The sequence below is a fragment of the Dermacentor silvarum genome, chromosome 10 (assembly GCF_013339745.2).
Source record: "Dermacentor silvarum isolate Dsil-2018 chromosome 10, BIME_Dsil_1.4, whole genome shotgun sequence".
In the NCBI taxonomy this organism is placed as follows: domain Eukaryota; kingdom Metazoa; phylum Arthropoda; class Arachnida; order Ixodida; family Ixodidae; genus Dermacentor; species Dermacentor silvarum.
The window spans coordinates 63,408,839-63,434,005 of record NC_051163.1 but is presented as its reverse complement, the minus strand read 5'-3'; the positions used below and the strand labels follow the sequence as shown (position 1 = coordinate 63,434,005).

At 50.6% G+C, this 25,167-nt stretch overlaps 1 protein-coding gene across 1 annotated transcript in view; it reads right to left on the bottom strand.

Annotated features, from left to right (window-relative positions):
* LOC125941026 (endothelin-converting enzyme 2-like) overlaps positions 1 to 25,167 on the bottom strand; it is a 34,240-nt gene that overhangs the window by 2,103 nt on the left and 6,970 nt on the right. Inside the window, exons 3-5 of the mRNA XM_049657932.1 lie at positions 9,163 to 9,486; positions 5,569 to 5,882; positions 4,123 to 4,474 (exon numbers count right to left, since the gene is read on the bottom strand). Coding sequence (XP_049513889.1) covers positions 4,123 to 4,474; positions 5,569 to 5,882; positions 9,163 to 9,486 — 990 coding nt within the window. The remainder of the gene's footprint in view (positions 1 to 4,122; positions 4,475 to 5,568; positions 5,883 to 9,162; positions 9,487 to 25,167) is intronic.

The following is a 25,167-nucleotide window of genomic DNA, read 5'->3' as shown; positions in this document are numbered from 1 at the left end:
TTTGGTTGGAGTCAATCTCTAAGTCTTTATCAATTTGCCCAACCAGACAGGTAATTCTGTCGAAATGTTTAGCTTCAAGAACCACTCAATTAACACGAAGATGCTGGTTGACCTGGGGCGGCTTGCACGAACATTTAATGACGAAAATAATAACGAATTTAATGGAACATTTAAGAACGCGTTCTTAAATGTTCCATAGACAAACCCTAGTCCCCACTAAAACGCGTTCTTAAAGTCGTTATTATTTTCGTTATTAAATGTTCGTGGAAGCCGCCCCTGGTATAACGGTTTGAGGTTTGCAAAATGCTTCGCATAACATCGATTTCCACGGTGCGTGGGATCTACGTTTTTATGCGATATGACAACGATGACATGAGGACTATGACAAAAGTACTACGACTATAAGGACGACTGCCATAGTAAATTGTTGCGTGTGGTATCCCAATCCAATAGGGCGTATGCACTGACGCCATCAAGACCGCCATATTGTCGTACAGCTAACGCGTCAATATGGCGGTCGCCCCAACAGGGCGTACGATCTCTGTACGTGGGTATACGCCCTTCGTGACAAGAAAAACATCCACGTCATTCCTAACATTCACCGGTACTTACACAACCCGAGTAACCTCGCGCGCAGTCTTAACACTGATGTCATCTTTTCTGCATCTAACAAACTGTAAGACAAGACCGGGTTAGTCGTCAGGTCGAGCATAGAAATAGGTTCTTTGATGGCAAACGTCCCGTGATACACCTGGCTATCCTCTAACTCGCTGAAAATGATACATCGGTTAGCGCCGTGCTTGCGTATTTGTGCCTCCCTGTGGCCGTGTTAAACCAAACATTTACTGATATTCTGGGGCATTACTGGCCAAAACCGCAATCTTATAAAGGGCCCATGTCCGTGTTCCTGATTGCGCTTTTAGAATGCCCTTCGGTATTATAGGCCAACGGCAACGATGCTTCAATTAGGCTAAACTGGTTATGAGTGAGTAGTATATATATATATATATATATATATATATATATATATGCCAATGGCGAAGTCTCAGGGTTGGGTATTGCATAATTTTAGTATCACCAGCCCGTAAACAGCACCTAAGGAGACGGCGCGTGCACTTGTTGGTTAGCGGTGGTAACGTAAGTTCGAGAACGTCGCCTCCGAGACTTTTCAATGTGCTCCGGGCAGTTGGCGCCGCCAATCTCGGAGGTTATGCCGAGGAACCGCGCGTTCTAGATCACGCGCGACATTCTGCAAGCGGTAACGGCGGCGTTAAAAAAAATACACTTTCGCTATCAAAAGCGGCTATTTTCACCAGCTCTTCGTGACGATACCGCTGTTATTTTTCAAGCAATTTTTTTTTCACGCATGCTTTGCTATATCTACACTGTCCTATGGTGCATTCGCTGGTCGCTTTCGAATGCTTCACAGTACTCTCGTGGTGAGGTTTACATTCGGCATGGTCGAAACAGAGCACTCGGAACACATTCGCCTGGTTCATTCAAAGTGCCGCGCTCCAGCTGAGAGCGCTAGGAGCGCTTCCAGCTCCAACCTGGCAGCCTTGCTTGGAACTCTACCGATATCCGACAGAAACTTGATCACGTGGCTTCTCTGATTTTAGATGCGAGAGCATCTTATGCTCGGGGTAGTGTCCGTTCTGCGGCGTCCGCACCCATGCGGCGTCCGCATCCCACCATTGTTGCCCGTAGGGTGAGATGATGTGATTTTTTTTCTAGGAGCGGCTAGCACGTTCGACTGGGGCCGGATTTCTCTGTCTGCGATCTGCAGAGGGCTCCGCATCGCTTCCAACGAGTTCGTGTGCAGTAACAACCAGTCGGATGTACCATTAGAAAAAAAAAAGCTTTTTACGCGGTACATAACTTCATTGGAGTTGGCCTTTAAGTGAACAATGCATGGATGACGACACAATGATGGCCGCCGTAGCGTTACGAAACAGATGGATGGGAAGAACAAAACCTCTTTCGATCTGATCTCTACTGTCCCAGTAATAAAAACAGACTTGTTTGGGCCCGGTCTTTCAATCGGAGATTGTGAGGAAAAGAAATTGTGCCTCTAAAGTTTGGTACGCGCACAAAACGGGCTCGGTGCTGAGCATGTGTTTGCGACGGATGCTTACGGGGAGAACCTTTTCAATGGTATCGTGGAGAAGTAACGAAAAAAAAAATTGTGATGCTGGGATGGTCGAATACCCCACATCATTGTATGAATAATTATAACAAATCCTGCGCGAAAAGGCGGGATGCCAGAAAGGGTTGCAAAATGAAACGAGAGTAGTGATGCCGCCTTGAATTGCCTACGTCAGCTACCTGTGACGTAATGATTTTGAGCCCGTGGTCAGTTCAGTGCAGATTAATGAGAAAGTTTACGGTATGTGTGAAAGTAAGCGAAGGCTCTGTGCGGTCATGTTTGCCAACGTTTTGCTCTGCAAAAATTACCGAATTGTGCGAAATATTATGTGAGATCCATGGGCATCACACTATTGTCATCAGCATCACCTTGGGGGAAAGATATTAGAAAGTGGAAAATTGTGCCTTCGTTTTTTTTTGTTAGTATGTGATCTTCTAGGTACTAGGCAAATGCAGAAATACGTTTGATTGCGTACCATCCGATTTCGTATTTCTCTTCCGATGTCCTTATCATGTCGATGCGCAGTCACCCACAAGCGCGGAAATGCGCTTCAACCATTGCTGAACTACATGAATTTGTACGGCCCGTTCGCTACCACTGGACTGTCAGCGTCATGAGAGCCTGGCGCTTCTTCGGCGCTGTCGAATAAAAGAAACAGTGTCGTTCCTATATGAAGTGTAGACAAAGCACCGTGCTCTCAAGATTTCCACAGCGGCAGATGTGTCTGAACACACAGCCTTGGAAGACACACCGGTTGGGAGACACAAGTTTGGAGAAAAATTTGAGGGACGCGGTGCATGTTCGGTGAGACACCAGCGATCACTTTATCCTGAGGAAAGATTGTCCAAAATTTAAACATGCTGTTGCACAGGTGCTTCGCATGGTTGGACATGGTTTCGATCGCACTTAGAACCGCAAGCGTACGAGAAGTCGAACTCGGTAAAACTCAATGCGCAACACTCAGACGAGCTGTGAATCGTGGGTGGCCGTTGGCGGTAGACAACACGACCCGGTGTCACCCATACCGCCTGCTATTGGTGACGGAAGATGCGGATACCGAGCGCTGTGGGAATTGGTTTGGGGGAAACGTGTTGTTGGTGTTTATGATGAACATTTGTCTTGTTTAGTGACCATTTGTGAATATAGAGCACACGACCAAGTTCTACACATTTTCACGGTAAAACGCCACGTTCAACATGAACCTGGGGCCCTTGAACACGCGGATCTTACGCATGACGACGAACGAGTGACGGCAATAGGGTGACGACAAAGACGACGGAATGTTGGTGGTGGTATGACCATGACGGCATGACCAGGACGGTTTTGGGACAATGGAATGAACATGCCGCAACAACGAAGACGGCATGATAACCATTCGTTAATGATGCTGGAATCGTGACGATGGCATGATGGCGACAGCCTGACGACAATGGGATAACCACAATTCCATGACGACCACGGCGTTATGATGACGAAATGACAGTGTAGTGACGACAACCACAGTGACGACAGCAAGAAAACAAAGGAATGATCCCAACGAAACAAAAGCTATGTCAATAAGATCAAGGAATGACGATGGCGCCTGGATGGAGACGGCGTGTTTGTATTGGAGCTGGCATCCGCGGTTTTCATGCATCCCCTGCCGCTCCAGTCACTCTTGTTTTGCAGTACGTGCGGTGCTTGTTTGTACTTTGCCCTGCACCAGCCGATCATGCAAGGCAGCAGCCAGGAGCCAGCACCCGAAAAGTAGGAGGGGGGGGGGGGTGGTTGTGAGGCCACGAAAGCTTCGTTTTAAAATAATTAAGTTGGCGTGCATAGATGTATACACTGACGTATACGCTGTTAGAAGCTGTGTGCACAGAATGCATGACCATGTAAAAGCTTATTACAAGACAAAGGGCACGAGCAAATAAGATAACCGGGTGCAAAGGCTTTAGCCTCTGTGTTAGTACTTCGTACCACTGGCATTCTCTTACATTGTCGTTCCCGTCGTCTTTATCGCCGTCCATGACTGCCGCCTGCAGGTTGTCACGAACCGCGCGCAGCCAGACGCCAGCGTGGTTGGAAGGAATGTCGCGGAACCGGAAGCGGGCGCCTCTTCCGGCGGACGTAGCAGCGGAGACCGCCATCTTGGCGGTAACCAGGGCATCCATGGCGACCAACGCGGCGGTCAGGCCCGGTTCCAGGTTGCAGTCGCACGACATCACGCTCACGAACTGGTGCACGCAGCGAGCCGTCGACTCGGCCGTAAGGTAGCGCTCCCGGTGCCGCTTCCAGCGCAGCAGGGACGCACTGTGGCCCACGCTCACCACACTCCGGCTCTCAGACCTGATGTCACAATGGAGGTGCCAAGCACACGTTTACACGGGATCTTTGTCGATCACAACGCGTTCGGACGCTGTGCTGCTGAGCCGAGCAAAGCGAGAATCCTTGTTGTGTACTTGTAGATCCCAGAAGCTTTCAAAAATCGTTAAACAGCTGTTTAATAGCTGTTACACAGTCCTGAGCCTACGCTTCTTGACTGCCCTGCGTCCCATTCAGCACGTCTAGTTGGTGGTCTCGCGTCGTGGCGCACTAGTGTTGTGCGTTGTGTAAATAACGGTGACGACAGTCTCTTCAGGATAACCATTAAATCTTCGGATTTCTGGGGACACTGTAGACGCTTACACGCTTTTCTTACGACGCACTTTCAACAGTGGCTGTGTTGCAGGCTGCTATCCCTAGAAGTCTTGGGGACAATTCAAGGTTGCAGGTAGGGAATATCAAAATGTAGCTTTGTTTACAGCCCTCCCACTTTCTTTTCAAGGATCAAGGAGGGTAGCAGGGGGGGGGGGGGAGGGGGTTGGGCGGGCGTATTTTGCTTGCTGCTTACTACCTTCATGTCGCATAATAAATAATCGCTCAAAACTAATGGGAAAACACGGGATCATTTGGGTCCTCGTGCTAGCTTTTTACGTTATTAAAATAACGAGGTATAACTCCAATAAATAAGTGGCTCAGGTATTTTGTTCACTTCGCTTTATATGGCCGCTCAAAGTGCTCGTAGTTACTAATTACGCACGGCTATTAGCGCCACAATAAAATATATTTACTGATTCTCTTCTGTGCAGACCTGGTCACTTGTTTACAGCATTTTGCGCACAGGGCAAATATGTATAGTGTCACCGTACCCTATAACAGGCTGTCGGTCCCTTTAGCACAGGAGCTGTGGGGATGTTGAAACAATTCTATTTCCATGCCATTCCTTTTCGTGCTTCGTCATGCAATGGTCCGAGCGGCATTCCGTCCACTTTATCACCGGTAACAGCCGGCCGTGAACAAGGGGTGATAAGAAACGTAGACAGTGGGGTCAAAAGATCATTACATTATGCGGCTTTCAGTACGTGCCATTCTTACTCTCTCTCTGTCGCTGCGTGACGTACTTGGAATCCACATTGAGGACAACCTCGAACAGCACGTCCAGGTCATAGTCCATGGCCAGCGAGATCAGAGTGGCGAGCGCCTCGGCCGAAGCGTTCTCGCTTCCGGAAGTGGTGAGGAAGTGACCCGGCTTGTCTTTTCCCAAGAAGAGCAAGCTGTCGATTAGCCAGGGAGCGTCAATTCTCCGATGTAGCACCTCGGCGCAGGCAACGTAGCTCAGCACGGCCTTGTCGGACGTGCTCAGGGGCTTGCTCGGCTCCAGCAGGTGCTCGAAACGCTCGCGTAGCCTGTCGTTCGCCTTCATGTACACCTTCGCCTGAGCCATGCAGAGAAGCGGAAGCGGGTCGTTTTCCCGTTTTCCACATACTACATATATGGTCCGATATCCGAATTGTGGTAGAAGTCTCATTGTAATCGCGATCGCACAATACCATTGAGGTACGTGTCTGCTGCAGCACAAGTCGGGAGGCAAATCGGCACTTTGTAATATAATCTCAGAATATTCACCCAGCCGGTACCGCAGTAACTTAGACCCTCCAAAAGCTCTGGGATTCGAATCAGATAGGAGCGTTTATTGGTCAGCGGTCGAGATAAGCAATAGACCTGAGAGTATTGCTGAAAAGAAAGTAAGAAGATAACAGGGAAGAGACGGAGCCATGGTCGTTACAGCCATAGATAACTTTAAAACATAGATAAAGGTTTTAGATAAGAGATAAATAAATAACTACCGAAAAGAATACATACCACCCTTTACGGTTTAAAATATTGGATAAGTAAGCCACGCGAAAAGATTTGCCAACACTTTCCTTGTCCTTCAAAATCTAAGTGGAAGCTACATACATCAGTTTCCCGGTCTTTCGAACCGGTCTCAACTCAGTCTTCTGCGCCCTCTGAGTTAAAGACATCTCCGGACAAGCTCCTTATCTTGACCATGCTTCCATCTGGTGTTCTGAGACACGTGGAACGTATTTTGCCATCATTTCATGAGCGTAGTCTTCGTGTCTACGGCATATTACATCGGACAATGCATACGCCAAAATCCTGGCAGAAATAACCACTTAGAAAATTCTAAAGGGTCATTCATTTGAAACGGAAACTATATACACACGCAAGCCACACCGCCTGTGTGATTCAAGCTCCGTGTTGGCGAGGGCATGGCGTACGAACAAAGGACAAGACTCAAGCATAAGAATATAGCTCAAAATAAGACATGAACTGTCCTCTCCTGTCCATCTTGTCCACGTCAAATTTCGCGACATTCTAAAGCTTGAATCATAACGCAACTAGCCCAGCAAAAGTTAGCGGGGAAGACGTTGAGAGGAAATCACACCTGAAATACGTCGGAAGTCGTTGCCTGCCGTGAAGAGTTTCACGCCTCTAACGAAAACGTTGCGTTTAGCCAGTCGGGCTTGCAGTTATACCTTGGCACCACGGCTTGAGTTCGTTTCAAGACGAGACTTGCATCAAGCCACCCGAGTGAGTTAGTTGGTTTATCGAAAATATCATTTATAAACAGAACACAGGGCTTTTGCACTGACAGGTTCTCAAAATGTAAGTTTCTTCTACAGTGGTTCTAGCTGCTTGTTTTGCCTGAAGCTTAACAGCGCACGCAAAAAAAAAAACTAAACAAAATGTCCCCCATAGGACAAACGCCGACTTGTTTAGACGACATATGCCAAAAGGTTCGCATATTTTCAACAAAAATTTAGGCTGGCAGTGAGTGCTTTTTAGGCGATAAACTAATCTAGAGCCGTGAATTTTATGTCTGAGCTCATGTAGGAACTTCGCTCATACATGTGCGCTTCTCCAGTTCCTTACGTCTACGGACCTATACATGATAGTCTTTGAAAACGCTACGTGCTACCCCTGCATTGTGTATGCCTTTTACGTTCCTCGAACTTCCCCTAGCAGGTCTTGCCTGTTTATCCCCTTGCCCTTTCCCCGGGGTTAGATTGGCAACAAGAACTACCTATGGTAAACTTCCTTGTCTTTTTCTGTGTACGGTCAACTTTAGTTACCTCGACCTCGGTTAATTCGACTTTTTTTCTTCATTCGAACTCACTGGAAAGTACGGGTGAGAAACCATACATTGGTATGGAAGGAAATCTCGTCTAGGTCGAACATGAAAGCCTGGCGCTTCGGTTAACTTTACTTCCGTCCCGGCGCTGTCTCATGCGCCCGCAGTGTTTACGACAAGCTTGAAGACACATGGAATTAAGCAGAAGGCGCTGTGGTTCCCTAGGTGACAGAAAGTGAGAGAGGCATAAAGGAGAGATGCCTCGACCTGCACCACTACTGTATCGCAGGTATCCCTAGGTGACAATAGTGACAATAGTGACGGAAGAAACCTGTCCTGCAGTGATTATGACGATTCGCGCTGTGCCTTGGGCGATATTCTCTTGGACATTCTGTCAGCGCCGTCGATAGTGTGGAGGTCTGTGGGCCACTGACCGACGATAACATGCATAGTTATTATAATAGTGTATTGAAGAAGTCTGCATTGACGACGTAGTTCAAGTAGAGAAAAATATTCCAATACGTTCTTTTCGCCATGGTTTGTTAATTAGACCTTCCGGATACTTCGCCAGAAAGTTGTTCTGCTAAAGGGTCTCCTTAACTCGAGTTGACTTACACACATTTTTTCTCTGTTTGGTAAGGAATGTGAATTTCGAGGCAGGCGGCTGCACATACTATACTCTAAAAAAATTGTTACGCCCGTAAGAGTGCTGGTTTCTTCCACGGCTAACACCCTTTATCTTATGCTGATAAATAATCTTGGCTACATGACCATCGAGCTCAAATTACATTTGCGTTGAGAGAAGCCGTACTTGAAAGCTGTATAATAATTCTGACCAACTGGTGCACACCGAAACGTGTGAAACGAGAGTTCGAAGGTGATAGCTAACAAATTTTATGTCATCCAGCTTTCGTGTGGTCTGTTATAACTAGCACCACATTTACTGGCAGAAAAAGGCGTAAAAAATAAAGCTTTATTTTCCCCCTTGAACGGTTTCACTTTATTCCTTAGGCCAACTGCAACGCAATTTTGGATCGCGTAAAAAGAAATGTTCCAGAAATTGTAGATATAGATGAGGCTTCCATGCATAAATTTACATTTGAAACACGAGTGGAAGCGTCCCCAAAATCTCGCATATATATTACCTAGTTCTTTATAACGAAACTGAAAAGAAAAAAAAAGCACCGCCATTACATCTCGGAGGAAGTGACGCATGACCCAGAACGCGCGGTTCCTCGGCATGTCATCCGAGATTTCGCAGGCGCCGTACTGGGACTTACGTCATAGCCGCTAACCACCAGGTGCACGTGTCGTCTGCTTAGATAGTTTGGGTGGTCTTATTTACTCGGAATTTATGCAATTACTAGCCCTACGGCGCTGCCAAGATTGCTTCAGTGGTATGTACTACTAAGTTATAGTCAAGTTAGCCAAGTGAAATTTCATTGAAGTTGGCCTTTAAGGTTGAAGGTTTTAACCACGGGGACACAGCAAGCGCCCTTTGTAGACACAGAAGGGTCTTTGCAATGTTTACGCTTGACCAATCGGCTGGCCATATCTCCGGTACTTCTCACGGTCTCACCTCGAGGTAGCGGAACTGGTCCTGGTATCGCGAGTGGCCCTGGGCCCAGTTTCCGCACACGTACTGGTAGAAGTTGTCGCACGGTTCGGCGCTCAGGTCCATGGAGGAGTGCAGCTCGGCTTGCACGTTGAAGCATTCCAGGCTGGCGCAGCTCAAGTGCAGGGGCCACAACCGGGTTTTGGGGTTCCAGTAGGCGTACGCGGCTACGGCCGCCAGCGTCAGCAACTGGAAGGCGGCGAACACTCGCGGTCGTGCCTGCAGCAGAACGTTGCGCGTCGGCGGCGGGAGCTCGTTGTTCCAGGGCTGCTGCTGATCGCTGTCGTCCTGCAAGATTCACTTGTGCAGTTGGCATCAAGTGTGAGACTTTAAGTTGAGGTTTAGTTCAGCTCACCAGAAAAACAAAAAAAAGGTACAGCTGCGTATAGTACTGGCAAAAGGGAAGAAAATGAAAGAAAAAGAAAACGGGAGTTCGCGGACCCTATGCATATGTACGAGGTACTATCCAAAAGTGCCGCGAATTCTGTCGTAAAAAGAGAATTGTTGATCATAACGCCTAATCAGCACTGTCTCCTTGAGCATGTATACACCGATCCCAGCGTTTCTGCCATGATTCCATGCATTCGTGGAACTCTCCATGCGATAGTGTGTTGATGACCGCCAGCGATTCCGATTGGATCTCTTCAACAGTTTGAAATCGACGTCCTTTGAGCCTCAACTTCAACTTTGGAAACAAGAATAAGTCACAAGGGGCGAGGCAAAGTGAATAGGGTGGGTGCGGAACTACTGTGATTTATTTGGAAGTCAGGAACTGTCGAACAACGAGTGATCTGTGAGCGGGTGCGTTGTCGTGATCAAGAAGCCAGTTGTTATTCATCCGCTTCTAAGGACGTAAAGCTCGCTATTCACGGTTTCTGCAGGAGGTACGAATTCCTCGTGGACAATTCCATGTAGATAAAAAAGCAAAAAAACAAAAAAAAAAAACAGTGAGCATGGAGTAAACATTGCCACGAACTTGACTTGCCTTTCTCGGCCGCAGTGAATTTGGCAACTGCCATTTCGATGACTGCTGATCAGTTTCAGGATCGTAGCCATAAACCCATGTCTCATCCCCTGTTTTCACACTGGAGAGAAATGTGGGAATGCCTCTGACTTGTTGCTTCAGTTCTGTATACAGACAGAAACACGCTGCATTGTTTGTTCACTGAGCAGTCTTGGCACAAATTTTGCAGAAATGCGCCTCATGTTGAAAACATCCGACAAGATCGCTGAGCTGTGCCGTACGATTGTCCTACAATGTCGCACACATCCTTTATAGTAAGCCTGCAATTCCCAACGATAGGCTTACGAAGTTCTGCTACCGTTTCCGCGGTTGTGCTCGTTGACGGGCGTCCACAACGTTCATCGTCGTCAACACACATTCGACCGTCTTTGAAGCATTTATGCAATAAAAACGTAATACATTGGCTCATGGCGCCGACTCCAAAAGTGCCCTTTAGCATACGATGAATTCTGCCGCAGTTTTGCCAAGTTTAAAACAAAACTGGATTCAAATTCTTTGCTGCTTGAAGTCTGTCATATTGGTTGCTAAGAAATTCGCCAAATCAGTGAAACATTGCATTGCAAAACAACACTTCGCAAAACAATACTCTTAGATGCAAGTAGTTTAGCACACTGATCCGCAAGGCATACTGCTAGCCACATCTAGCGGCGGAAATGTGTACCACACTCAGCTTGGTCGTGCTTTTCAAATTCCCGGAACTTTTGGGTAGCACCTCGTACGAATGGGTGATACGGTAAGCATTGTTTGATGTTTACTAAAATGGCCTTCACTACTCCTCTTCACTTGTATAGACGGTTTCAGTGTTTACAAACAAACCTCGCTTGCCGCTGATTGGTTGCCCCATCGGAACTTCCGGCAGGAGAGCTAGAAGCACTTCCGGCTATGTTGTTTGAAGGCATGCGCGACGTGAGGCCGGCGTGTCGATGTTTGCGCTGCTTGGTGGAATCTATGATGAGCTGATTCTACATCGTGAATATTGTCGAGATGACGAGCGACTACTTTAAGGCGCTTAGCACCGAAGCAAAAGATCTATATCGCCAAAAGCTGATGCTTGACGATGATGTCGTGCGATTTTCGTTTTCGCCGGCCTCCAAGCACCTTCCCTCAGTTACAACCCCGGAGCAACAAGCGGAGCATTTTAGTGAGGACATGCAATGAACGCAGACTGTTGTCTTCAAGGCAAGTAATGGGATTGCCGAAAACTAGAAAAACTTTAATGACACTTTTTTCTTTTTTTCAGGGGTTTTACGTGCCAAAACCAGTTCTGATTATGAGGCTCGCCGTATTGAGGCTCGCCGCATGAGGCTCGCCGCCGGATTAATTTTGACCGCCTGGGGTTCTTTAACGTGCCCTACAACACAAACACACGGGCGTTTTTGCATTTCGCAATGGCACTTTTATTGCTGCAAGATGGAGGATGAAGTGGTAGCCTGTGCATGTGTACATGCACATGTTTTCTGCGTCATGTGCCTTGTTTCTGCTTTTCAATATGCATTCACAAATAACTGTACATTCTCAAAAGTCGTTTAGTGCAAGAAGCCTAGGTCGACTGAAATGGGACTAACTTAAATGCTCACGAATTTACCACACTTCTAACAAAATTAAACCTGTAGTGTTGGGCACGAGATTACAATCCATAATTGGCCTCCGTTAATTTGTAAATGCTTTTAGAATGTGGCCGAAACTTCCTACATGCATGCACGGAAATCGCTAACTTTTCTGCGATTCTGCTCTGCGATACCGATACGAATGCTCACATGCCGCCGCGATGGCTCAGCGGTTACGGTGCCCGGTTGCTGACCCTAAAGACGCCGTTTGGGCCCCGGCTGTCGCATTTCCATCGAGGCGAAATGCTAGAGGTCCGCGTACTGTGCGCTGTCAGTGCGCGTTAAAGACCCACAGGTGGTCGAAATTATACGGAGCCCTCCACTACGGCGTCCGTCATAGCCTGAGTCGCTTTGGGACGTTAAATATGATAAACCAATGCGCACATATACCTAGGTAGTAAAGCTGCAGAAGTGCACTTGTGCCCCAGGAACGAAAAACAATAAAATAAAACGGCGGCAGCATGGCACCCGCTGAACAATAATTTTAACTCATGTTCGTAGCATGGCGATCCACGCCGAGGCAAGAAACTGGACGAGCGGGCAAACTCGGGACGAGAGTCGAGCTGCTCTCGCGTCAGTTACACGACATACGGCCAGAACAATTGTGCAGTAGCAATTTTATTATTTAGCATTATAGCAGTCTGGCTACTCCACGTAGTAACGTACCTTGGATGAAGTGAGCAGAGCAAATCTGGGAGCTCTTGGTAGGCTCCCAGATTTGAAAAACACCGAGAAAGTGCAAGAATTGGGTTGAAGATGAATATGCAGAAGACAAAGATAATGTTCAATAGCCTGGCAAGGGAACAAGAATTCAGGATCGCCAGTCAGCCTCTAGAATCTGTAAAGGAATATGTTTGTTTATCTAGGTCAATTACTCACAGGGGACCCTGATCATGAGAAAGAAATTTACAGAAGAATAAAATTAGGTTGGAGTGCATACGGCAGGCATTGCCAAATCCTGAATGGGAGCTTACCACTGTCGTTGAAAAGAAAAGTGTACAATCATTGCATTCTACCGGTGCTAACATACGGGGCAGAAACTTGGAGGTTAACAAAGAAGCTCGAGAACAAGTTAAGGACCGCACAAAGAGTGATGGAACGAAAAATCTTAGGAGTAACGTTAAGAGACAGGAAGAGAGCGGTGTGGATCAGAGAACAAACGGGGGCAGACGATATTCTAGTTGACATTAAGCGGAAGAAATGGAGCTGGGCAGGCCATGTAATGCGTAGGATGGATAACCGGTGGACCATTAGGGTTACAGAATGGATACCAAGAGAAGGGAAGCGCAGTCGAGGACGGCAGAAAGTCAGGTGGGATGATGATGTTAGGAAATTCGCAGGCGCAAGTTGGAACACGCTAGCGCAAGACAGGGGTAATTGGAGATCGCAGGGAGAGGCCTTCGTCCTGCAGTGGACATAAATATAGGCTGATGATGATGATGATGATGATGATGATTGACGAGTAAACGTAATGAAAACAGTCGATGCTCCAAGAGCTACTCACCATCACGCAACACACTGAATGCCACAAGTCGCACTTATATCGATATACCCGAAAAATAACACAGAATATGCGCAGGACGAGTGCGCGAGCGTACAAATACCAGCAAAAACGAGCAAAAGGGGCGGCTACCGGAAGTTTCCTAAGGGCGCCGGATGCCGGCGCACAGCGTTGCCAGAGCGCGGTGGCGCTGGATGAAACCGTCTATATAGCTCGATGCCCTGCCCAGAATTTGTTCACTAAAAGTTCTGCACACTCGACGTTTTGTTTTTATTTTAACAGCGGAGCTGTTCAAGCTCTTCGTTGCGCCGCGTAGTACAGACCGGAAACTGCGCGTTGCCTAGCAACCACTTCGCGCAGCTGCTCCTCGCTTCGCCTAGCCTCGGCAACCAGGGGCGTAGCCAGAAATTGTCTTCGGGGGGGGGGGGGGGGGAGGGGCAAGCGTCTGCTTTCCTCTACGTGACGTGATCGATAATAAATATCGGTAGTTTAAGCAGACTCTCTACATGTATATCAAAGACATGGGACCCCCCTCCCCCCCTCGCGTGTGCGTGTGCTTGTGAAGAAATTAAGTAAAAAGTAAAGTAAGCTGCGTAAAATACAGTAAGTACGACAGGTACAGTGGGCGTTTGGTGCAATGGTCTCTCATCGCGCCACTGAATGGACCAGTCTTCGAAAATGCATCATTGAGACTATCATGCATCAACGCTATCATGCAAATGCATCATTGAGAAGCCCGATCGGAGAAGACATCATTAATTGTTAATCTCCGTTAAGCGTAGATGGCGTCGTCCTCGTCGGGGCGAAGTGCGTTTCACAAGTCAAGGACGACTATACACGTGAAAATGCACGTGTTACCAGGCTATACCTACTCCCATAGCAATAGCTTGTTCGCTGCGTCTTTGCGCTAGAAAACTTAAATACGCGCAAAAACGCGTGATGCTTTTTTTTTCGAAGCTTTCGTCGCCCTGCTCCCTCATACGAGAGGTTGCATTTCCTGCGGCAAGTGCATGGGCCGCTGTGTCTTCCGCTGTGTGCGAGCGTGCAGCCGTCATTTGCCTTTACGTCAAGAGATTCAGAATTGTACAGAATATTTCACCGCGCAGCATAGATATGGCATGTGTACGCATTTTAAGTAGTGCGTGCAACTCATTTCTGCTTCACTTACGCCGGTGCAAACAGGAAGCGGCCTTGTACCTCACAAAATCTCGACTGATTGGTGTACTAGTGATGCAGGAATGAACTCCGGTCTTGTTCAGCGCATAGTGCACATAATAAATTTCTCAGGACTCCGACAAGAACTGTCAGCGCCTGCAACAAGAGTTTACTTACGCTGTACTGCGCACAGCAGTAATCCATGCTTGTCGGCTGTCTGTTTCGTGCATTCTGTTGCGAGTTGGTGGAATTTCACTGCTGGCATCAACCCCTTCGTGTCTACATTGCTGGTTTGGGATTCCACAACAGAACAGCAACTACCAGCCTTCCGTAATTGCTGGTTTGGAATTCAGCAACACAACAGTAACTACCAGCCTTCCGTAGGGGCGCAATCGCAAACAAGAGACGTTTCGCGCGCAGACTAACTCATTCACACCGGCGACTTGAGGAGGTCACGCGACCATTTACGACTCGTGACCAAAAAGCGACCGAAGGCGACTGATGTTCACACCGGCAAGCCCGGCTGAGCGCGACCTGCAAGTCGCAATCCCGGAGGTTGTCGTTCTTCAGCGAGAATTCTAGGGATCTACGCAGTTCGCGCACTTCGCTCTGGTTTCGCCTTCCGGCAATAGCCATGGATTTCGATGCTAGCAAAGAGGAAGACGTCGTCACTGTGCTGATGTGCTCTGCCGTAGTGTCAGCCCTCGCAGCGCGGAAGCCTCCGAAAAAAACGCGACGCTGGTGGGTGCGCCCGTGTCTCCGCTCGCGTGAAGTGGCCGGCCCCGCAAGCAGCCTCCTGCCCGAACTTTGTGCGCGCATGACAACGAGTATTATCGAGAGCAAGTTGTTAAAGTTCGCCTGCTGTTCACCTTTGGGTGGCATACTCATCCAACGAACGGCAGCTAGAAAAAGGATCTGTGTTGTGCTTTCTTTTCCTGTTGTTTACCTTCCAGCGACAGCGACCGCGTACATTCGACACGTTGCTGCAACTGCTGCGTCCCAGCATCAGAAGACACCTGTAGTCTGCATATGGTGGCGTGGACATTGCATTTGGCGTGGAGGGCGCCGGATAAAGACGAATATCACTTTCGGCGCGGCGCTGATTGGTTGAGCAGCTTTGCGACTACGGTCGTGCGACTGAAAAATCGAGCAGCGAGCGACTGGCCCAAAATAGTCACTTTTCGAGAAACGCGACCATTTGCGACCATTTGCGACTGGTCGCTTTGCGACCACTGTCAGTCGCCGGTGTAAATGAGCCTTAATACGATGCTGCGCGAGCGCGGCCTAACCGGCACCTTAAGGGAAGCGGCGGAAATGTATACTGGAAATTTCGACCCCCTGGGGTCTTTAACGTGCACCTAAATCTAAGTAAACGGGCCTCGAGCATTTTCGCCTTCATCTAAAATGCGGCTGTCGCATTTGTTGCTTCATTTGTTGCGCGTTTCTTGCTTTAGAATGCGTCCGCCGCAATGCGGCCGCCACATTCTCGCCCAAAACTTCACAGAGTGTCAAAGCCTTGACAAAGACCATGACAGTTTTTTCCATATGCAGACATGATTCGCTGTAAATTACCAACCCAAACGGAAGCGCCCAGGAATGAAATTGTGATAGTAGCACCGGTTTCTTCAATTATGTCAGCGCGAAGCGACGAGAACAAAGGGTGGGTGGGTGAGGGGGGGGGTTGCGCAAAACATTTCGGGGGGGGGGGGGTTTGAACCCCCACCCCCCCCCTCCCCCCCATGTCTACGCCCCTGTCGGCAACGCACCTCCGCCGCCACGCCAGCTGTCTAGCCATGACGTCACCTGCTCCGTCTAGCCATGGCGTCACTTCGCGTCGCCTAGCAACCACCTGGCATAGCTGCTCCCCCACTTCGCCTAGGCATGCCATCGCTTCGCCAAGCTCTTCACGCCGCCCATCCTAGCTAGTGTGCACATGCTTCGCCTAGCCACCCCGGCACCTCGCGCCCGCCGAGGGATCACGTGCCAACTCCGGCTTCCGCCAAAACCTCCTCGCTCCGGTGGGTAGGCGGAGCCAAAAACTATGACGCCACTGCGCACCAACACGGTTCGCGGGCTGTGTAGACTGTTGTGTCGTGCTTTCCTCTGGTGTCATAATGTAGCAATCGCTGCCATTGTTACCTGCAATGTCCCTGTCAATGTGATTCCCTGTCGATGTGATCACACCACTGTTGTATCAGCCAATGGCATGACGCCATCTGTCTGTGAAATGGTATATAAATTGAATAAACGCCACGTTGGCCAGACCCTCTCACGAGGAAGAAGCGTCTCCGCCTGGACTCACTGCGTCGTCCTCCCAGATGCTAGGCCTCCCCGTAGGCGGGCTCGGGTACGACACTACATGGACTTTGTCTAGCTGTGCCCGGCAAGTGTGCAGGCGGAGCTTAGTCGTGACGTCACCGGGAGATAAAAGCTCGCAGCCGCCGCGACGGCGGCCGAATTCTCATTGACTCAGTGGCGAGCACATGTAGCCTTGACATGGGACGACCAACGAAGATTCGGACACCCGAAGAAGAAGCCGCTTATTTAACTTGAAGCGCGGCGCGCGGCCAAGCGAGAATCTGTGCGTCGGCGGTCAGCCGATTCGGAATGCCGCGCCCAGCAGCACTTAACATTTCCTAGCAGAACTTAGCCAAGCCTAGTAAAACCTGGAAGGAGCTAGGTCAATCACCAGCTCCGCTGTTTACTCCAGCCTTGCACAACTAGTGAAAGCTGCCCACATTTTTTTGAAGCGAAAGCTTCATTACGCTACCTCGGGCAGCCATCGGCGACTCAACAGTCAAACCACAAGAGAGCATTAGGGCGCGTTTATATTCCATCGGCACGCGGACGAGCGTCAACAGACGCTGGGCGCGTCGCAGCGCATTGGCCGCGCGTCGGTTACGTTGGCGGCGCCAGTACGTCGAACCATCGGTCGAACTATTACCGTTGTTGTTCTCGTCAACTGTGACATAACGTGTGCGCGCGTTCACACTACGTCGGACTATATTTAGGCCTTTACGGAGCCCGGAAAGGAGACATTGCCCGCCGTTGCCCGAGTAGAGTTGGGCCCGGCTGCAAGTTGCAACCTAGTCTCACTACTTTACTCATCACCGCAGTGTCTTCATAGGCATAAAAATGATGAATAAACACTGTATTCATTGCAAACATGTCTGTATATCATTGCGAAACCACACCTCGGTCACAGCTCGACAATGGGCCTGGCCAGGGCAGTGAACCTTTCGCAATCAACCAGGGTTAACGAAAGCTAAACCACAGCAATTTTTTTATTGTGACCAGTGAAGCACCTGTCACAACGCAGGAGAACGCCTCTACGCTGCTGCGCGCAAGGGTGTGAGAAAACTATCGTCGGGTGAGACAAGCCATGTCATACCTTTCCGGCAGAGCCGAAGCTTAGAAGGATATGGATTCGCGCTGCGCGCCCATCGCAGCCAACATGGGTGAAAGCGTGACTTTCTGTGCTCCGAACATTTCGAGGACAGTGACTATGAGACGAGCCCTGCTTCGCTGGAAAACTGCGGCATGTCAGCGAAAGGGCACTGTGGCATCGTAGTAGCAGGGTTCTTCAATACTTTTCATCTGGTCGTGAAACTTCCGCGTAACGCTATGGGAGAGCCTGATACAGTGCCTGCAGTGGACGCACCACATCGCTGGCGCAAGTAGAAGGTGGGCTGGAGCAGACGCCGAACGGACGCCACAGGTGTCCTATGCGTACGCTCGCTCTTGCGCAAGGGTAGACTGCCTGTATCGGCGTGTGTATATTGTCGACACAACGTACAAATCGTCGCCCTGATTGTGTACAGTGTTCAGAAGCTTAAACGCGGGTAATTCCGAAACAACTTCAACGCCTTGTTACAGCGCCTGCTGCTGCTGCTGCAAGCGGGGACACATGATTTAATAAACGTCTTTCTCTCTCTCTCATGATCAAGGAGGTCAGCGCGCAGCCCCGCACTTGCCGGCGTGCATCCGCCGCGCGCTCACAATCCACCAAAAATAGGGAGCATACATGCAAGCGCTGTTTTAGGGTGGTGACAACCTTTGTTAGGCTACTTGGCGCCGCCAGCTAAATTGGCGGGTAAAATTTTCCGCCAAATATAAGATGTGGGAATCAACCCCCCCCCCCCCCCCCCACGAAATTAATTCGCTTTTGAAAATAAACTGTCTCCTCAGCAGCCAGAGACACATAGCGTGTCTGAGAGCAGTACATAGCACGTCTACGTTTTAGATAAACAGGCTTGTAAGCACCGTTTTTATTACAGCACACTTCGACAGACACCGAAAATTTATTGTGTGTATACGTGGAAGGCAACGACAATGCATGATGCAGTTCATATTCTTGGCGTGAGATAATGCTACCACGAGCACACCATCATGCCTTCTAACTTGTTGCTTTATATGTGTCGCACGACATGCATAGAAAAATAAGTTTGATGTGTTAAAATAAAAAAAAAATGGCAAATAGCATATTAAAGATGTATGCAGGTTTTGTGTGCGCATTGGTGCAAAACAAAATTAAAGATGTTTGATAGATCGCGTGCGAACATGGGTACATCAAAGCGTGAGAAAAAATCACATCATCTCACCTTACGGGCAGCCATGGTGGGATGCGAAAGCATCGCGGGGGGTGCGCATCGAGTTTCCGTTTCGTTTCACTTGGCAACACAACCCAATGAAAGTTAGAGTGAGAGATTGTATTGAGAAGAGAGGAGACGTTTGTACGGGGTTGTTGCTTCTTTATTTAGAGATCGTACTTGATTACTAGCGTCGGTGCGCGCGGTATCTTGAAGACGATGGCTTTGTCGTCGGTGAAGTGTAGCGTCAATGGGTCTTGCTGCAGAGGGTCGAGTTTGAAATTTGCGAAGGCGATGTCTATGCACGTTCCCCTGATGGTGGTGGGTTGCTAGTGGTCTTGGGAAATGCATCGCAAAGAGTATACGTCCTTCATGTGCTGCACCAGCCAATCGGTTGTCAGTATGTCTACGTTGAAGTCCCCTGCGAGTATGAAGGGCGCGTGGCTGTAGGTCTTGGTGTACTCTACCATGCTCCTTGCGAGGTAAAGTTCGACGCTTTCTCTTGAGATGTTGGGTTTGAGATACAGCGTCATGATGACGATGTTGTTGTCACCGTGGAAGGATAGTCGGACGGCCGAGTGGTCTCCGTTGTGCATTTGAGTGTTGACCGGTAGGTCTAGGTCCTTTGCGTTTGCGGTGAGAGTGCGTTTCACGTATACGGCGACATCACCGACTTGTCGTTGTGCCTCCTCGGTACACACGATCACGTCGTAGCCGTTGATGGTCGGCTGTGCGGCGTTGTACGTTTCCGTGAGGCAGAGCACGTCCGCTTTGGTTATGACCGGGTCCCGTTCGATCTCCCTGGCGCGGGCGTTGAGGGACCGGCTGTTTAGAAGCGCCATGGTGAATTCCCTTTCGGGGTCGACGTCTTCTTGGAAAGCGCGGAGGTAGCGCACACGTTACAGCTGTGCCCGAAGCTCCGATCGAGGATGTCGCGCTTGAACCGCGCGTCAGCATCGTCGAAGCCCGGGCGTTGCAATGGCCTCGAACGTGTTGCTGCTCTGGCCGCAGACTCGCGTTTCATCGTCGCTTCGGGATCGGGAGCTGCCGCTCGACGCTGCCGTTGCGCTTCGACTCTCCGAGCACGGAGTTCGGCGTCGGCTTGATAACGCTGAAGTTCCACTTCAGCATGCCGAGCCCGTGTTGCTTCCGTAGAAGTTTCCTGCCGACGTTGACGTTTACGTTCGGCTTCCCTGGCCCGAAGTTCGGGGTCTGCTTGCCGACGCTGACGTTCGGCTTCCCGAGCCTTCCTCTGCTCCGGGGCGGTGGCGCTGCCGCTGCAACTAGCGCCGACGTTGACGTTGTTAATGGCGTTTCGCACATCCTTGCACAGAGAGAGAATGACGAAAGCACAGCGAACGCGCGCTTTATACTGCGCCGCGACACTTGCGCCGCCTACCGGCGTACCCTTAGAGAGAGAAAGGGAGAGAGTGAGAGAGAGCGATATGCAATGATTTGCTGCGCCGCACCTGTGGCGGAGAGAGGAAGAGGAGAGCGCGCACCTGCGTAGGAGAGGAAAATGAGGGAGAGTTGCGCATGCGCAGTATGGGTGCGGACGCTGCAGAACGGACACTGCCTCGAGCATAAGATGCTCTCGCACCTAAAAAAAAAGTTGTCGCAGTTTCACCCGAAAGGCGAAGCATCAATTGCGATAGCAACTTAGTAGAGAGCTATACGGAGTAAGGATAGTAGTTTTATCCGCTGTACAAACTTGTACATGCAGCAGCACCGGCAACACACAGCACTGTTGTCGACGCCGTCGGCGTTTTGCCCGCGTTCGCACAAAATGCGTGCGGCGTTGGTGACTGTTGCCGGAGCCTCTGATATAAATAGGCACTTGGTGCCGCAGCTAAACGTCGCCTCCCTTCTCTGCCCCCCCCCCCTCCCCACGGCCTTTCGTGCGTCAGAAGAAGGCGCGTTTGCTCTACATATATGGTGATTGTAAAGGAGGAAAGAGACGCCTACTTCTGCAGCCCTTAAGGGAGCACGGCACAGAACGCGCGTTTGTTCTCCGCCGTGTGTTCTCTCCCCGTGAAAGCGCGCGTCCCTCGCGCCCTTTCACTCGCACATACAGCGTTCGGCGGCGCGCGGCGACGATTTCATCTCCATTGACGTCATACGGAACCTCACGGCGACGGCGACGGCGACGCCGACGGCAGAAATCTGCTTTGGAGTGTCCATATAATCGCAATAAAAAAAAAGTTGTCGCAGTTTCACCTGAAAGGCGAAGCATCAATTGCGTAGGGTTGGTAATCTCGATGAACATTTAATCGATTAATCGACTAAAAGTATCCCGCAAAACGATTAATCTTCATCGATGTCCACCTTTCATTTAATCGACTTAATCGATTAGACCTGTTCGATTAATCGTTTTCAAGAGTTCAACAGGAGTGGCACGAGAATTTTGAAGTTGTACTGGAATGGCGGCCCATGAGCAGTGTCTGTGCGGCTGGGGTAGAGCGAGTGTCTTTCCGATTCTAGGGTGACGTCAAGCTGAGCGCTTCCCCTCTCTTCCACCCCCCACCGCACACGCCACCACGCCGCGCGGAGGCGAAGGCTTGAAATGCCCTCAGAATTCAAGGCAACTCAGTCGTTGATCGTAGTGCCACTCCCAGTCCACTAAAAATGTTTCACAGAATGCGCGCCGGCTTAGACCATGTATTTGACATAGCGATGGAGTTCTACATTCTCGCATGCTGGTTGTGTGCCGTTCAAAGTAGATGTCGGTTTCACCCAAACATACCAGCCAATTGACATTCCTTCGCTCTGTAGAAAAGGTTATGTGGTTTGAAATCCTAGACCATTGACTTTCTTTTCCCCTGAGTACATTGCCATTTCTTGAATATTTCAGTTGAACTTCACCTTTCACTTTTGCCATTTTTTTTATTCTTCTTTGTACTGTACTGGGATTCAATAGTGCAATGTACCTTAACGAAGCGAATCTTTATGTCTGTAGTCGGATACAACTGATGTCTGCAGTGAAGCCCCGTCCACGCCCTCATAAACGCCAGCCACTAGCTGTTCCTCCGCGAGGCTGCAAATAGTTCGTACTTCAAAGTTTCCCTGTTATCTAAATAAGGCGTTAACCGCGAAAATAAAATTATAAACGCGTAATTTTATATGTTTTCACTCAACCACTATAGTAGAAAGTACAAGTACGACGACAAGTACAGTCGTATCAAGTATGACGCCATTTTGAAAACGTCGCATGAAGACGATTTTGTTTGCTTCTGTGATTGTCTGGCGGAGCAACACAACCCCGCGTGGTCCGTCTGCCTTTTTTATTGCGATAGCAATTATATGGACACTCCAAAGCAGATTTCTGCCGTCGGCGTCGCCGTCGCCATCGCCGTCGCTGTCGCCGTCGCCGTCGCCGTGAGGTTCCGTATGACGTCAATGGAGATGAAATCGTCGCCGTGGTGGTAAGTGGTTCTTGAGGGAAAGGGAAAGGCTGGCGCTATCTTCTGCAGCCCTTGAGGGAGCACGGCTCAGTCGCCGCGCGCCGAACGCTGTATGTGCGAGTGAAAGGGCGCGAGGGACGCGCGCTTTCACGCGGAGTGAACGCACGGCGGAGAACAAACGCGCGTTCTGCTCTGTGCTCCCTTAAGGGCTGCAGAAGTAGGCGTCTCTTTCCTCCTCTACAATCACCATATATGTAGAGCAAACGTGCCTTCTTCCGACGCACGAAAGGCCGTGGGGGGAGGGTGAGGGAAGGGAGGCGACGTTTAGCTGCGGCACCAAGTGCCTAGTACAGCTGCCCCCACCGCAGAGGCCTCCTGTCCCCATCGCCATGGAGCTGCCCGGGATTTCGAAGAGGCGCTCGCCCGCTTGCGCCCTGCAGCAGACGGCCGCCTGCCTCCTGGACGAGACCCTCGGAGACCACCTCCTGGTGTACGTCGACGGTTCGGTGGTACCGGACACCGGCTCTGCCACGGCGGCCTGCACGGCTCCAGCCCTGCAGAAGAGCAGGCAGTGTCGACTGCCCAGACACGCCAGCTCGACTGCAGCGGAGGTGGCAGGCCTCCACCTGGCCGTCGACCTACTCTCCGAGGAGCTTCCTGGGGTACCAGCGGCCATCCTCTGCGACTCCAAGGCAGCCCTCCTCGGCCTGCAGAGGCCAGAAAGCGCCAGCCTTGGAGTCGCACTGCTGTCTACCCGGCTGACAGCGCTGCAGGACGCAGGCCACCCGGTGTCCCTGCACTGGATCCCCGCCCACGTAGGGATCCCGGGCAACGAGGCAGCCGACACCCTGGCGAAGGACGCCCACCACACCACTGTGCCCCTCAGTCGGGCCGTGACGGAGGGCGACTTCACTGGACTGAGGCTGCGGCGACACCTGGCGACCCACCACCCAGACAAACGGGTGGCACTGGGATGCCCCCCACGACCACTCCCCCAGCGAGGCCTGGCTCGCAGGGAGACCTCGCTCCTTCTCCGGCTCCGCATCGGCTGCAGCTGGACGGCAGCACGCAGCTACCGACTGGGACGAGCGACGTCCCCGGCCTGCAGCTCCTGCGGGGAGCCGGAGACGATCGAACATCTCCTGCTGGCCTGCCCGGCGTACCTCCAGGAGCGGGGCCCACTCCTGCAGGAGTTCCGCCGCCTGGGCCTCCCCTCTGGCAAGGAGGAAGATCTCCTCTTCCCCGGCCGACACCACCTTTCTGCACTTCGAGGCGTCGTGGAGTTCCTTGACTCGTCAGGGCTCTCCGCACGCCTCTAAGGACATTTCTACAAGCGGGAAGGCCTCACGGCCTCCCACCCCACCCCGGGCCTGACCGGCCTGGCACAACACCCTTGCAGACTCTGCAGCACACCAAGGCCTTCCATCTCGGCCTGATACGTGCCGCCTATGCCTGCCGGTTTTGCTTCGCCCAGCCATGGCGACTCCACTCTATCCCTTCTTTCGCTCCCACTTACCCCTCCCCGTTGGCGCTGAGCCGTGCTCCCTCAAGGGCTGCAGAAGATAGCGCCAACCTTTCCCTTTCCCTCAAGAACCACTTATCATCATCATCCAAGTGCCTATTTATATCAGAGGCTCCGGCAACAGTCACCAACGCCGCACGCATTTTGAGCGAACGCGGGCAAAACGCCGACGGCGTCGACAACAGTTCTGCGTGTTGCCGGTGCTGCTGCATGTCCAAGTTTATACAGCTGATAAAGCTGCTATCATTACTCCGTATAGCTCTCTTCAAATTTGCTATCGCAATTGATGCTTCACCTTTCAGGTGAAACTGCGACACCTTTTTTATTTCAGAGGCTCCGGCAACAGTCACCAACGCCGCACGCATTTTGTGCGAACGCGGGCAAAACGCCGACGGCGTCGACAACATGCTGTGTGTTGCCGGTGCTGCTGCATGTCCAAGTTTGTACAGCGGATAAAACTACTATCCTTACTCCGTATAGCTCTCTACTAAGTTGCTATCGCAATTGATGCTTCGCCTTTCGGGTGAAACTGCGACAACTTTTTTTTTGCCAACTGCTGTTTTTAAAGTTGTATCCTACTATAGGCGAAATCGTATATGGCTAGGCGAAATCATCAGCATTGGCTCGAGCGTCGTCGTCTTCCTCCGCAGCCATCTAGTTGGCGGCCTTCGGGTTGCACTCGTGCTCGTGCTCGGCATGCACTCGTGCCACTGCTCCCGCGTTCGTCGTCGTCGTCTGCTTCCATAGCTGGCTGCGTAGCCGCTAATCATTCCAGCGCAGAATTTCAATTCTCTTCTGTTGTCGTAATGGGGAGGCGGCGTTTACGGCGCTATGAGAAATTGCTTAAGGGGGTATGAGCCATTTAATTTTTGAAGCAATTTGATTTCGAAGAATCGCAAGGGGCAGTGGTGGGCGAATGCTGACAACCACGCCGCCGAGCAAACTCGAGACATCGAACGCAAGCAACAACGGCGAACTGCGGGCAAACCGCCAGTGACGTTCTCTCCGTCGCAGCCGAACGTGTGTGTAACCTCATAATTGAGAGAGAGAGAAAGCACTTTATTTGCACCCGTCAGAGAGTATGGGTGATCGGGGTGAGACGCAGCTCCCCCTTTCACCGCCTACCTCCCCCCTAGACGTCAGCCGGAATCAGTTGGCTCCGGGCGGCGG